This window comes from Taudactylus pleione, unplaced genomic scaffold (genome assembly GCF_031769625.1).
Source record: "Taudactylus pleione unplaced genomic scaffold, aTauple2 ptg000043l, whole genome shotgun sequence".
In the NCBI taxonomy this organism is placed as follows: domain Eukaryota; kingdom Metazoa; phylum Chordata; class Amphibia; order Anura; family Myobatrachidae; genus Taudactylus; species Taudactylus pleione.
The window spans coordinates 17,876,570-17,889,765 of NW_028284445.1; the positions used below are offsets into that span (position 1 = coordinate 17,876,570).

Genomic DNA, 13,196 nt, shown 5'->3' on the forward strand with positions numbered 1-13,196 from the left:
CCTAGGTGGTTGACGTCCCTACCCCTACTTATTTCACCTTTACATATGGTACATATGGCAAGACAGTTGTTGTCCGGATTTGGATAGAAATATTGCCAGACCAAAGAGGTGGAATGTTTGGTCTTCTGCCCAGGCATGACCGTGATGGGCTTTTTCATCCCACGGACAACAACTGTCTCCCCCGGAGCCTGATTTAAACAAACCACATCACCATCAGAATCCTCCTCGCCAACTTCCTCCTCAGCGCCAGCTACACCAGTATCCTCATCCTGTTGTACTTCAACAGTGACATCTTCAATTTGCATATCAGCAAGTGGACTGTGGGTGCTCCTTTCAGCACTTGCAGGGGGCGTGCAAATGGTGGAAAGAGCCACCTCTTCCCGTCCAGTGCTGGGAAGGTCAGGCATCGCAACCACCACCACACTTGGACTCTCCTTGGGGATTTGTGATATCTTCTTAGAAAGCACAGTTCTTCGCTGTGCTTTTGCCAGCTTAACTCTTTTGATTTTTTTAGTGGGAGGAGGGCTTCCATCGTCATGTGAAGCTGAACCACTAGTCATGAACATACTAGGGATCGACCTTAGCCGTTCCTTGCCACTCCGTGTCGTAAATGGCATATTGGCAAGTTTACGTTTCTCTTCAGCTGATTTAAATGTCTTTTTCAAGGTCATTTTCCTGAACTTTGCCATTTGGGATTGTATGTACCCTCTACTATGACATTGGGCATCGGCCTTGGCAGACGACGTTGATGGCATATTATCGTCTATGTCATGACTAGTGGCAGCAGCTTCAGCACTAGGAGGAAGTGGTTCTTGATCTTTCTCTATTTTATTTTTATCGGAGAAAGTTTGGTCCTCCATTTATGTTATATCGATTTGATATATACGTGCGGCTAAACACAGAAAATAATTTTTTTTTTGGTTTGGACTGGAGTGTACTTTGGGGGTTACAGCACCCTTTAACGGTCAAGCCAGCCGGCCCTTTACTTATGACACAGGCGCACGCTTGGCACTACTTTGTTGATGCACGTGCGGCTACTGCGCACACAATTCACAAACACAGAAAATAATTTTTTGGGGGTTTGGACTGGAGTGTACTTTCGGGGGTTACAGCACCCTTTAACGGTCAAGCCAGCCGGCCCTTTACTTATGACACAGGCGCACGCTTGGCACTACTTTGTTGATGCACGTGCGGCTACTGCGCACACAATTCACAAACACAGAAAATAATTTTTTTTTGGTTTGGACTGGAGTGTACTTTCGGGGGTTACAGCACCCTTTAATGGTCAAGCCAGCCGGCCCTTTACTTATGACACAGGCGCACGCTTGGCACTACTTTGTTGATGCACGTGCGGCTACTGCGCACACAATTCACAAACACAGAAAATAATTTTTTTTTGGTTTGGACTGGAGTGTACTTTCGGGGGTTACAGCACCCGTTAACGGTCAAGACAGCCGGCCCTTTACTTATGACACAGGCGCACGCTTTGCACTACTTTGTTGATGCATGTGCGGCTACTGCGCACACAATTCACAAACACAGACAATCATTTTTTTTTTGGTTTGGACTGGAGTGTACTTTGGGGGTTACAGCACCCTTTAACGGTCAAGCCAGCCGGCCCTTTACTTATGACACAGGCGCACGCTTGGCACTACTTTGTTGATGCACGTGCGGCTACTGCGCACACAATTCACAAAAACAGAAAATAATTTTTTTTGGACTGGAGTGTACTTTTGGGGGTTACAGCACCCTTTAACGGTCATGCCAGCCGGCCCTTTACTTATGACACAGGCGCACGCTTGGCACTACTTTGTTGATGCACGTGCGGCTACTGCGCACACAATTCACAAACACAGAAAATATATTATTTTTTTAGCTCTTGGGGGGAGCACCCCTGATGGACAGAGCACCCCCTGGACAACACTACAGCACCCCTTTAGGACTGGGACACTGCACAGGACTTTGGAGTGGACACAGCCCCTATGGAGAACTGACTGCACAACACAGTCCAGCCAGCCCCTATGGACTTTGAAGTAGTGGACACAGCCCCTATTAACAACAGCAGCACAGCACAACACAGCCAGCCCCTATGGACTTTGAAGTAGTGGACAACAGCAGCACTACACTACACAGCCCTAACTCCCACCCTCCCTCTTCACTGTCCACAGCCGAGTGAGAAAATGGCGCCGACGCGGGTACCTTATATAGGATCCAAAACCCGCGAGACTCGGAAGGCGGGATGATGACGTTTTGCCTCGATTTCAGATCCGAGTCAGGCGGGAAAAGTCGAGCCTGACTCGGATCGGACTCGGATCGGGGGGGTTCGGATTTCAGAAATCCGAACCCGCTCACCCCTAATGTGGACCCATCTGTATATTACCTGCATTCGGCCACCAGGACTGTTTTTAGCAAGTTTTATATAATTGCCTTTTAAATGGGACACCAATTATCACCTTGCACCTGGGAATGTTATTGTTTGGGAGGAATTAGTGGCATTCATGATGAGAGTACGTTTATACCACAGCTGCAGGTACATAATCTGTTAATTACATTTCTCATTTGCCAGAAGCGCTCACGATCTGCGTACATGATGCTCATCTGTGTCTCAATGAGGAGAAGCACTTAATGGCATTAATTTGTAAATCATTTTACCTCTGTCAATCACCAAGCGGCAAATTGTAGCCCTTTCATGTAGTGTGCTTGGCGCATGACTCTGTATGGAAATATAATATAGACGTGACAGAGCGTATGCTGTTGTGGTGACCTGCAGAACATAACTACCCTAGAAAACAAAATATACTGCAACTCTGTCGATCTAGAAGTAGAACATTATTTATTGGGGAAGAGATTCAGTTAAGTGTGAGGTTCCAATGGACAGTGTGATGCCTCGTACATAGCTGGTGATTATGGGGGAAAACCATGCTTGCACCAGCAAACACGATAATCCGCAGTGCATTAGTCCATGAGGCTCCAGCAAAACTGAGGGCCTGATTCAGACCCGGACGCTATACCGCGAACGCACGCTATGGCCGATAGTCGCCCATCTACGCATGTGTATGCGTTGCAGTGCGCGAGGCAGTCACTGCAATCGGGAATCGAGCGTTCGTAGCACCCAGACTGAGCGCTAATTTGAGTGACTGACAGTGCCGTTTGAGGGTGGTGTCAGGGGATGATCTCTGAAAACGGGGGTGTGGATGTGTGAACGCAGGCATGCCTGTGTGTTCTAATGGCGTTTCATGGGCGTGCATAATTAGCATGGCAGCGTCATTGTACACGTCACCTGGTTGTATTTGAGCCTGCAGTGATCGCAGTGCTTGCGGGGGAGTAGGGTCTACCTCAAGGGCTGCAAGCAGCTCAGATGGCTCTCGATGTTACTGATTAATCATACACTTCCTGGAGATGACGTGTGCTGCGAAGGCAAAGGGGGTGTCTTAACACCGGTGTGCGTTCGCTCTGCTGTCGCTCTTTAAGACATAGAGGGCGTCCTTAACCCTTGGCGTGCAATCGTGGAATTTGCATACCCTGTTCCTGATGGCAGCGAAAGTGTGCTGCTTTGCGTCCAGGTCTGAATCGCTCCCTGAGTTCATTGAATTTCCTTTATCTTGATATTTAATAAGAAGAGTGATCATGTTTACCCAGCTAGCAGTGCACCAGGTGTATAATTGGGGCTTATCAGTGTAGGATAGTAGTTTCTGCTTGGCATATAGGGCCTGAATCAGATTATGCACAGCAGCAAGGAAACGGCTGTGCAATACCCTCCAGCAAATATTAAAATACTGCAGGAGGCGTCTATAGGAAGCAGACGCCTCCTGACAGCAACTGTGATCCGAGTGCAGCATACATAGACTTTGCTTCGGATCACCATAGCAACCATTGGTCGTGATGGCGGCAGCACTGGCCAGTCTTCAGCTTACTCAGGCTGGCAGCTTGTGAGACCACCTACGAAGACCCTGGCCTCAGCCGTCCCGGGAAACGGGGGTGATGCCCGTTTCCGGGAACGCAGGCCAGGCACGCCCCCCAATCTGCTCCCAAACATTTCGATTGGTTTTGCCTTTAAACTAATTGCTGCTTTATATGTAGTGACTATCCCGCTGGAATTGTGACAGCTCCCACAAATCGCAGACCATGAAAATTGCTTCTTGTATAGTTAGTTTGGGTATAATCAGTTAATTTTGTTTTGGTTTCTGCCAAGTCCTCATTTTTCGGAAACATAGTTTTGGCTGAAACATAAACCAAATGCAAAGTCTTATATTTGGGAATATTTTCCTTTTAAAGAAAACCATAGAAAAGTGATTTTCTTTTACCATTGTATAAAGCTTGTATACAGTACACTAATTTATTTATATTCTAACTCTTCTAACACTCTGATTAATGCTGTTTGTTTCCTCTACAGAAACGACATAAGGCAGATAATACTGTTAATAAAAAGAAAACAATAGGTGAGTTATTAGATGTGATCTGTGCACTTTCTGGACAATATGGGACAAATAATGATGTAGCCATTAATATGCTAAGTTAATTTGCTGTTTTAGCACAGAACTTGTGTGACTTTGCTCTTTTAATAAACTGATGTATTGTATTACTGATTTTATTGTATTTATATTACAATACATCATTATCAAATGACACTTGTCTGAGCTTTCTTAAATGAATAAGGCAACACATATAAAATATGAAACATTTTGAAATGACATATTCCACGTGTGCTTGAACTTACCAGTGGTCAGCATCTAAACTTATGGCTGGCGCTACACAATCTTATCATATTTATACACGAAACCATATGGCAGTGGTTCCCAAACTTTCTTGGTTCATGGCACCCTTACTGTCTCAGAATTGTTTTGCGGCAGCCCTAGACCAAGGGATAGATTCAATTAGTGCTGGGGTTCCGTTGGAAATTCTCACGCTAATGTAATACTAGCTAAAGCAAGTGAGGTTCTCTTACATAATAACCTCTTATGTGTGCATAATACATATGCAGACACATACATACAGGCAGGGTCACACATGCATATGTACATACATACAGGCAGGGTCACACATACATACATACATACATACATACAGGCAGGGTCACACATACATACATACATACATACAGGCAGGGTCACACATGCATATATATATATATATATATACATATACATGCAGACAGGGCATACATACATACATACAGGCAGGGTCACACATACATACATACAGGCAGGATCACACATACATACAGGCAGGGTCACACATACATACTGTACATACATAAAGGCAGGGTCACACATGCATGCATATATATATATATATATATATATATACATACAGGCAGGGTCACACATACATACATACAGGCAGGGTCACACATACATACTGTACATACATACATACATACATACATACATACATAATCACACACATACTCTGCTACAAAGGTGATGTTGTGGAAGACCGTTTCATGTCACAGGTCATACACCATGGCAAGACTGAGCACAGCAACAAGACACAAGGTAGTTATACAGCATCAGCAAGGTCTCTCCCAGGCAAAGATTTCATATCAGATAGGGGTTTCAAGATGTGCTGTTCAAGCTCTTTTGAAGAAAGAACGAAACTGGCAACGTTGAGGACCGTAGACAAAGTGGTCGGCCAAGGAAACTTAGTGCATCAGATGAAAGACACATCATGCTTATTTCCCTTCGAAAACGGAGGATGTACAACAGTGCCATTAGCTCAGAACTGGCAGAAACCAGTAGGACCCATGTACACCCAACTTCTGTTTGGAGAAGTCTGGCCAGAAGTGGTCTTCATGAAAGAATTGCGGCCAAAAAGCCATACCATCGACGTGGAAACAAGGCCAAGCTACTCAACTTTGCACGAAAACATAGGAACTGGGGTGGAGAAAAATGTCAGCAGGTGCTCTGGACTAATGAATCAAAATATGAAATATTTGGCTGTAACAGAAGGCAGTTTGTTCAGGACAGGCTGGAGAGTGGTACAATAATGAGTGTCTGCAGGCACTAATGGTGTCCTCAATGCTGAGAAATAGGCAGGTACTTATCCATCATGCAATACCATCAGGGAGGCATCTGATTGGCTCCAAATTTATTCTGCAGCATTACAACAACACGAAAAATACAGCCAATGTCATTAAGAACAATCTTTAGCATAAAGAAGAACAAGGAGTCCTGGAAGTCGGGATATGGCCCCCACAGAGCCCTCATGTTGGCATCATCAAGTCTGTCTGGGATTGCATGAAAAGACAGAAGGATTTGAGCATGCCTACATCCACAGAAGGTATGTGGTTAGTTCTCCAAGAGGTTTGGGACAACCTCCCTGCCGTGTTCCTTCAAAATTGTGTGCAAGTGTACCTAGAAGAATTGATGCTGTTTTGAAGGTATTCTTACTTTGCAGCATTTTTTCCACACCTGCCTAAAACTTTTGCACACTACTGTACATATACATATGTACATACATACATGCAGGGAGGGTCACACATAGACAAACACACGGGCAGGGAAGGTCACACATAGACACATACATACAGACAAGGAGGGTCACACATAGACACATATATACTGCCAGGGATGGTAAAACATAAACACATACATAATGTACATACAGGCAGAGTGGGGCTGGTCACACAGTTTGGCAAACACGGCCATATGGTCTAAAGTCAACTCTAATAAACCACACTTCCTATCTACGTTTTTAAATAATATTAATTTCAGTAAAATATATCTGTTCACATTATGTCTATTATATACTATTTGCCTGTTACCAGTTCTGTTACCTGCTAGCTTATATTCAGTTACTGTAGCTTTGGCTATATCATCTCCAGTGTGTCCCCGGCAGGGGTGTGCTCAGTGTTATTAACGACACTGGGCACAAACACCAAACACGGAACGAAATCAAGAACAATTTAGTTCAGTGCCGGGCTCCCTCCCTCATCCCCGAACATGTTCAACCTGACAATATCATCAGATTGGACGGGAGGTTTGGGCGATGAACAATAACTACAAACGGGAGCACGCATTTGTAGTTATCGTTCATCATTTTGGGGCTGAAACTGTACGATTTTTTTCACGACTGAACGATAACGATATCGTTATTGTTCAATCGTCTAAAAAAATCAATGACCATGTCCTCATTTCATCAGTGTCGATCTGGGGAATGTTGACATTATGGACATGTTGACATGATGAATGTCGACCTAATATAATGAACCCAGGGAGAATAGCTTTATGGGAAAGCTGGCTTGCTAAAGACCTAGTGAAGCTGTTCTAAACCTCTATCACCTCTCTACAGTGATTGTCCCAACAGGAGCATGCTTTCAAGTGAGCATTGGGCCTGATTCAGACCCACTCGCGAGCGGCTGTCCGCTTGCAAGTGGGTCGATGGTGTGCACTGAGCATGCGCACGACGGAGGGAGCTCCGTCGTGCGCATGCGCGAGACGCGACGAGCGAAGGACTTTCCTTCGCTCGTTGTGTCTGATCAAAGGGGGTGTGCTGTCGATGTTGATTGACAGCACGCCCCCTTTGGTGGGCGTGCCGGGGGCGTGCCTCCCAGACGGGGGCGTTCCCAAGGGAACGCCTACCGTCAGAAGCCGGCCCACTGACATCACTAGTGATGTCAGTGGGAGTGATTTTGGCTCTGATAGAGCCAAAATCACTCCGGGCCTTGCGGTTGAGAAACTCAACCGCAGGCTCCGGCTCGCAGTGGCGATGGTCGCGATGGTCAAGACCATCGTGACCATCAACCTGCACGCTCGTATAGGCTGTGGGTGGTGATCCACAGCTATACGAGCGTCCAGGAGGACGCTCCATTTTTATGGAGGACGGCCCTCATTCAGAGCGAGCGCTCTGCTCAGAGCGTCCGGCTCTGAATGAGGGCCATTGTCCCTTCCAAAGGATGGCATCAGTTTTTTGACAACAGCCAGCCAGATTTGTCTAATGCAAAGCATATTAACGGCATTTGGAAAAGCAAACTTGTAATATATAATCTAAGTAAATAGGTAGAATGCATGAAAGTAAACAAATGCTTTAGTGATGCATTTTAAAGTAGTCCCATGAGCTTTTTATTAGTTGCACCTTCACCAATCTAAGCATTTTACCGATCGCTGACATTAACACATGACAAAGGTTGTGCCAAAATTCAAGCAGTAACAAAGGCCAAAACCATATGTTATCTGTCTTGATGTAACATTTATATTTCTACAATAGCTGGGAGTTTCAGAAATTATAGGAAATTACCTCACATTTGTGTGTCGGTTAGGAGTGATTTAGCTCCACCTGGGACACATGATTTGGGCGAAATAAGGTGTGTTACCAATCACACATCCCAGAGCAGTATTGTTTACAATTAATTTATAGCTTAAATTAGAGAGAGTAATGTGAACATACCAGATTTCATGTGGTTACTACACAAGGAAAATTATGTACAGTTATTTGTATCTACAGTAGGTTAAAAGTTAGGTAGACGTTACTGGCTTGGAGCCTCGGTTATTAACCAGCCAGCCAGTCGTCAGGGACTTGGTCATGACATCACTATGGGGGGGTGGAAAAATTGATAACGGGTATGGGAGCATTTTGCTCTGTATCAGACTTTAGGAGGGCAATTCTAAGTTGAAGTCTGAACTTTAATTTCCTGACATTCACCCCGGCCATGAATAAGCCAAGTGTAATTCTGTGTAAGTTTTTTATTTTTTAAATTGCAATACTCTTTTCTCTATATAATTTGTAATCCTTTTTATATCTATATAATTTTTGTAACTAAGCATTGTACTCCCTTTTGTTAATAAAGTGTTCGTGTTTTAGTCTATATTCATATATGCTTTGGAACTCAGGACCTTATTCAGAGTCGGTCGCGAGCGCTGAGCGCTCGCAACCAACTCAATGTTGGTCCACAGGGCATGCGCACGACGGAGACTGCTCCGTCGTGCGCATGCGCGAGCCCCCGCTAACGACGGATCAGCCGTCGTTAGCGGGCTCGAAGCAGACGGAGCGAGCTGTCGATGTTGATTGACAGCTCGCTCCGTTTGCTGGGCGGGCAGGGGGCGTGCCCGGCCAAACGGAGGCGTTCCTTTCGGAACGCTTGCCGTTTTGTGGGCGTCCCCACTGACATCATCAGTAATGTCAGTGGGGAGCTTCTTGCTCAAACAGAGCAGGAAGCTCCCTGGGGCTTAAGGTTGACGAGACCCTACCCTAGCGGTCGTTAGAGCTGTGGGTGTTAACCCACAGCCTAACGACCGACATGGAGGCGGCCATTCAGGATGCAAGCGGCTGCCCTGTTTCTGAGCAACCGCTTGCATCCTACGACAGCCTCTGAATGAGGCCCTTAGTCTTTCAAGAAGTTATTAGATCAATAAGGTTACACTATTATTTAATGCTGGAAGCAGGGGGAGGCTAACGGAGTGCTAATTTGTGTCGCAGAGACTGCACAATTGGGTTAGAGTGTTTGGGGACCTGTGACCCCTTTTATTTCCACAGGTGGTGGCAGGCAAGAGAGGCGTATGGTATATGGGCAGAGATATATAATACTCACAATGAATATTCTATTAGGCTCTACCCTCACTATATCAGGACTTGGGGATCTGTATGATAACAGACTTTATTCTAGTGTAGTGCCAGTCAGGGTGATACAGATATTGGCTCTGACATAGTCCGAGTCAAACAGGGATACCTACAGTATAGGGTCCCTGACAGTCTGCAAATCACTGTTGCATGATGTTGTTACTATGCACCATTTATTACACACAAGGATTTATACATAATAATTATCATATTTAGGGGCCTATATTTTTGGTCCCATAACAAAATATAAAGAATAAGAAATTAAATAAACATTTGGTAGACAGGAAATATACTTATCAAGCTCAGTAAACCAAAAGGTTTTGGCTCCTTTTGGTCCCTCCGGCTCTCTCAGGCACATTGCCGGTAGTGTAATCTTTGGTTGCTGTGGTAATCTGCTAAATGCCAGGGTTTTGCTGTGGCTGGAGCAGCAGTGTATCGGTACAGATGTCCTGGTATGACTACAATGATAAATAGCCACCAATGATAATATGGCCCCTCAGAAATGATAAATAGGCCCCTCGGGACAAATGGCCTGATTCAGAGATGTACGCTTAATACGCCGATGCTGCGCCTTTGTACGCAGCTGCAGGCGATAATATTGGAATTGTTGCAGACGCCGAGGAATGTATTGAGACGCTCACCTGTGGCGTTGCAAAGGCATACATCAGCATGCTAAGAAGCAGCATCGCAGATCCTTTGATTATCGGTCTTCTGACAAATGGTCGCGTAGAATGGCCGTTGGAACTGAGACGCCACAGTTATTACGGTATCGCAGACGCAGGCTTTGACACACCACTGAAACGGTCTCAACATGCGCTTTTTGCCACCGCTCCCCGTTACCAAATGCTTTCTGTCAGTCACACTGTGAGTAAATAGTCGCTGTAAGTAACTATGGTAATGTACCTTGTCGCATGCGCAGTTTACCAATAATCGCTCAACTGCGACTATATTGGCTTAATGTAGCACTCTTAAATCAGGCCCATAATAACCAGTGAGGATCTTTACTAATCAGGAATTTGAATAATGACTTTTGGATGTGTATAATTAACATGGCATTTTGTTATGTAAACTAGATGTGATCTAATATTATATATTTGTTTTTATCCTGCAGTTTTGAGAGGAGGCTCGTGGCAGAATATGATATGGAAAGAGGTACATACATACTTTATAGTCTTCCTGAGGTCACTAGACTGAGACTATTCACCAGTCAGTTATGTTCTTCTTGCCAAGGAGCTGAGCTTGTAGCCGTGGCGGTTATCACTTTGCACCTTCACAGATGCCGCTCACCGATCAGTACATTAATACAGCAATAGTCCCTGTATAAAGTAAATTAGAAGTTTTTGCTCTTTGTCCTGAAATTGATTCTGTAAGTCCCATTTAGATGTTTCTAACACTTTCATCATATTTTGTAAAACATTCGATTCAGTTGACTTTTTAACCTGTTAAAACTCAATAACAATTAATCTCATTACGTATTAAAACCGTGATTTCAAATCCTTCTTGTTGAATTCACTGTTTTTATTCAAGCTTGATGCTGTATTCCAGACATTATATTACAAGATGTCTCGGTTCACAACAAGCATTTCATGGGGTCAATCCAATAAAGGGCCTGATTCATTACAGATCGCTATTGCGATTACACACGCAGACGGCCGATTGTTGCGTACTGCGCTTGCATCGCACTGCGTGTGTGCGACGGCATCAGAGACCACGCAGACCCATCGCAGAGTGAGTGACAGAAAGTGAGCGTTTGGGGGTGCTGACTGGGTGGGGGTAGTCGGCGAAACACAGGCGTGCCAGCCCGTTCGAACCCTGTTACAGGGGCGTGCATAAATTAGCCACTGTGACGGCATACGTACCCGCTGCGTGCGATGAGATTAGCAATTTCTGAGTAAGGTCAGACCTGTTGTAATTGTGCGTGAGGGGCCAATGTTACTCGACGTTCCCGATGTATACGCAGGATTGCGGATGTGGGAAAGTGGTAGTGGGCATCTCTATGCTGGCTTTTGGCGTCTCTATAATTGCTTTGCGATTGCAGTCATTACCATATTTTCGCAACCGACCTGCGTTTGTATTCGTAGCTGCGATCACAATAGCGATCTGTAATGAATCAAGCCCTAAGTTCTAAATGCTGGCAACGGCATTGGAACTCGCCCCCCTCAAAACCCTCTCTCATCCCAGATTTGTGGGTATTTGTACGCAGCCCTATAGGGCTCCGAACCAAAATCTGTGTATCTGGCGGTACCATAAGTACAGCATATAGCCGCACTTACCCGTGTGACATAGGGCTCAATCTATGTTCTATGTTCCCCTTATTACCAAACACAACATAATATCAAAGTGTACTTAATTAACCTCTATATTGTTTGTACTGTTTCTTGAGCTTGAAAGTTTTCTGATACTGTGGTTTTGCTCCTTGGAATGACTAATGGTGTGAGTGATGACTAAGGACAGACCGTGTATACTCTCTTTCTCTCCTGTCCGCTGCTTCACTGCCACTCACCTGACAGGTGGCAGTAGGAGACCTTGTGAAGGTGACCAATGGGCAGCATCTACCAGCTGATATGATCATTTTATCCTCCAGGTCAGGCAATATGTGATTGGGTGTCTCTGTGCTCATCTCCACTGAGATTCAGATTTATTTTTGCATTCCATAGAATGAGTGAAAAGATGTAATGTTCTTAGACCCTCTCATCTCACCCAACTGATGTCACCCTACTGATGACTCCCTAGTGGTACTAGATTAACCCCTTCTTTCAGGAACCTAAAAAGGGATGAGGAACTTCATATATCCTCCAACATGTCCCAAAGACATCATACTTGTGGGTGTTTTAAGGTTAAATCGTTGTTTCATTCGGTTTATATCCTAAAAAGTATAGTTAAAGTGCATCCTGGACATCTCTCGCTAATTAATACTTGCACAGATGTGTCCTCCTACATCTAGCCTCAATACGTCGTGCAGCGCGAGACGCCTAGTGTGAGTGAGCCGCCTGGTCCCGTGCGAAAATGCGTCTTCGTTGCAATGCGATGCTACTAGGACGCACCAGGAGACTACACTGATTGATTTTAGGTGACACTTGTATATCTGTGTGAGACTGTAAATGAAGTACAACGGAACTTGGTGTGGCAAAAAAAAACACGCCAACTGCGTCCGTCGTAGCACGTCATATACAGATCAAGTACAGATGTGTCCTTATTTATCTTTGCTGCAGTCACGCTAAAAAGCCCTGTTTAATTTGCTGTGTGACACTTGTATATCTGTGTGCGGCTCAAATGAATAAGCGCAGTCTGCTGGTGCATCTAGTTACATCGAATTCAAGGACATTTTCAAGGCATGTTATAAATGTAGGTAAAGTGCATATGGGACAAGAGTTGGGTGAAACTTTCTTGTTACCAGTATTTCCCCAAACCCCAATGTAAAAGAAATGTGATCTTTAGAGAATTCTTTAATTTATGAAATTGTCCATTAAACACTTTGGGGGAGGGGTCACTTGAATGTTGGTTTATAGTAAAAGGATACGTAGTTTAAAGGAATAATCATATTCCTTTACTATTAATAACCACTAACAGTGATAATGCAAAAATAATCTTTGGTTCATTGGATAGAATTTGCATGCCGAGTATGTGGTGTATTTCTCTGT

At 44.6% G+C, this 13,196-nt stretch overlaps 1 protein-coding gene across 2 annotated transcripts in view; it reads left to right on the top strand.

Annotated features, from left to right (window-relative positions):
* The window catches only part of ATP8A2 (ATPase phospholipid transporting 8A2), a 758,530-nt gene that overhangs the window by 118,539 nt on the left and 626,795 nt on the right, over nt 1–13,196 (top strand). The window contains exons 5-7 of one of the 2 annotated variants that reach the window (XM_088460283.1): nt 4,394–4,439; nt 10,667–10,707; nt 12,066–12,139. In XM_088460283.1, coding sequence (XP_088316409.1) covers nt 4,394–4,439; nt 10,667–10,707; nt 12,066–12,139 — 161 coding nt within the window. Of the gene's footprint in view, nt 1–4,393; nt 4,440–10,666; nt 10,708–12,065; nt 12,140–13,196 lie in introns of those variants that run through there. The other variant, XM_088460284.1, reaches the window with a different exon arrangement.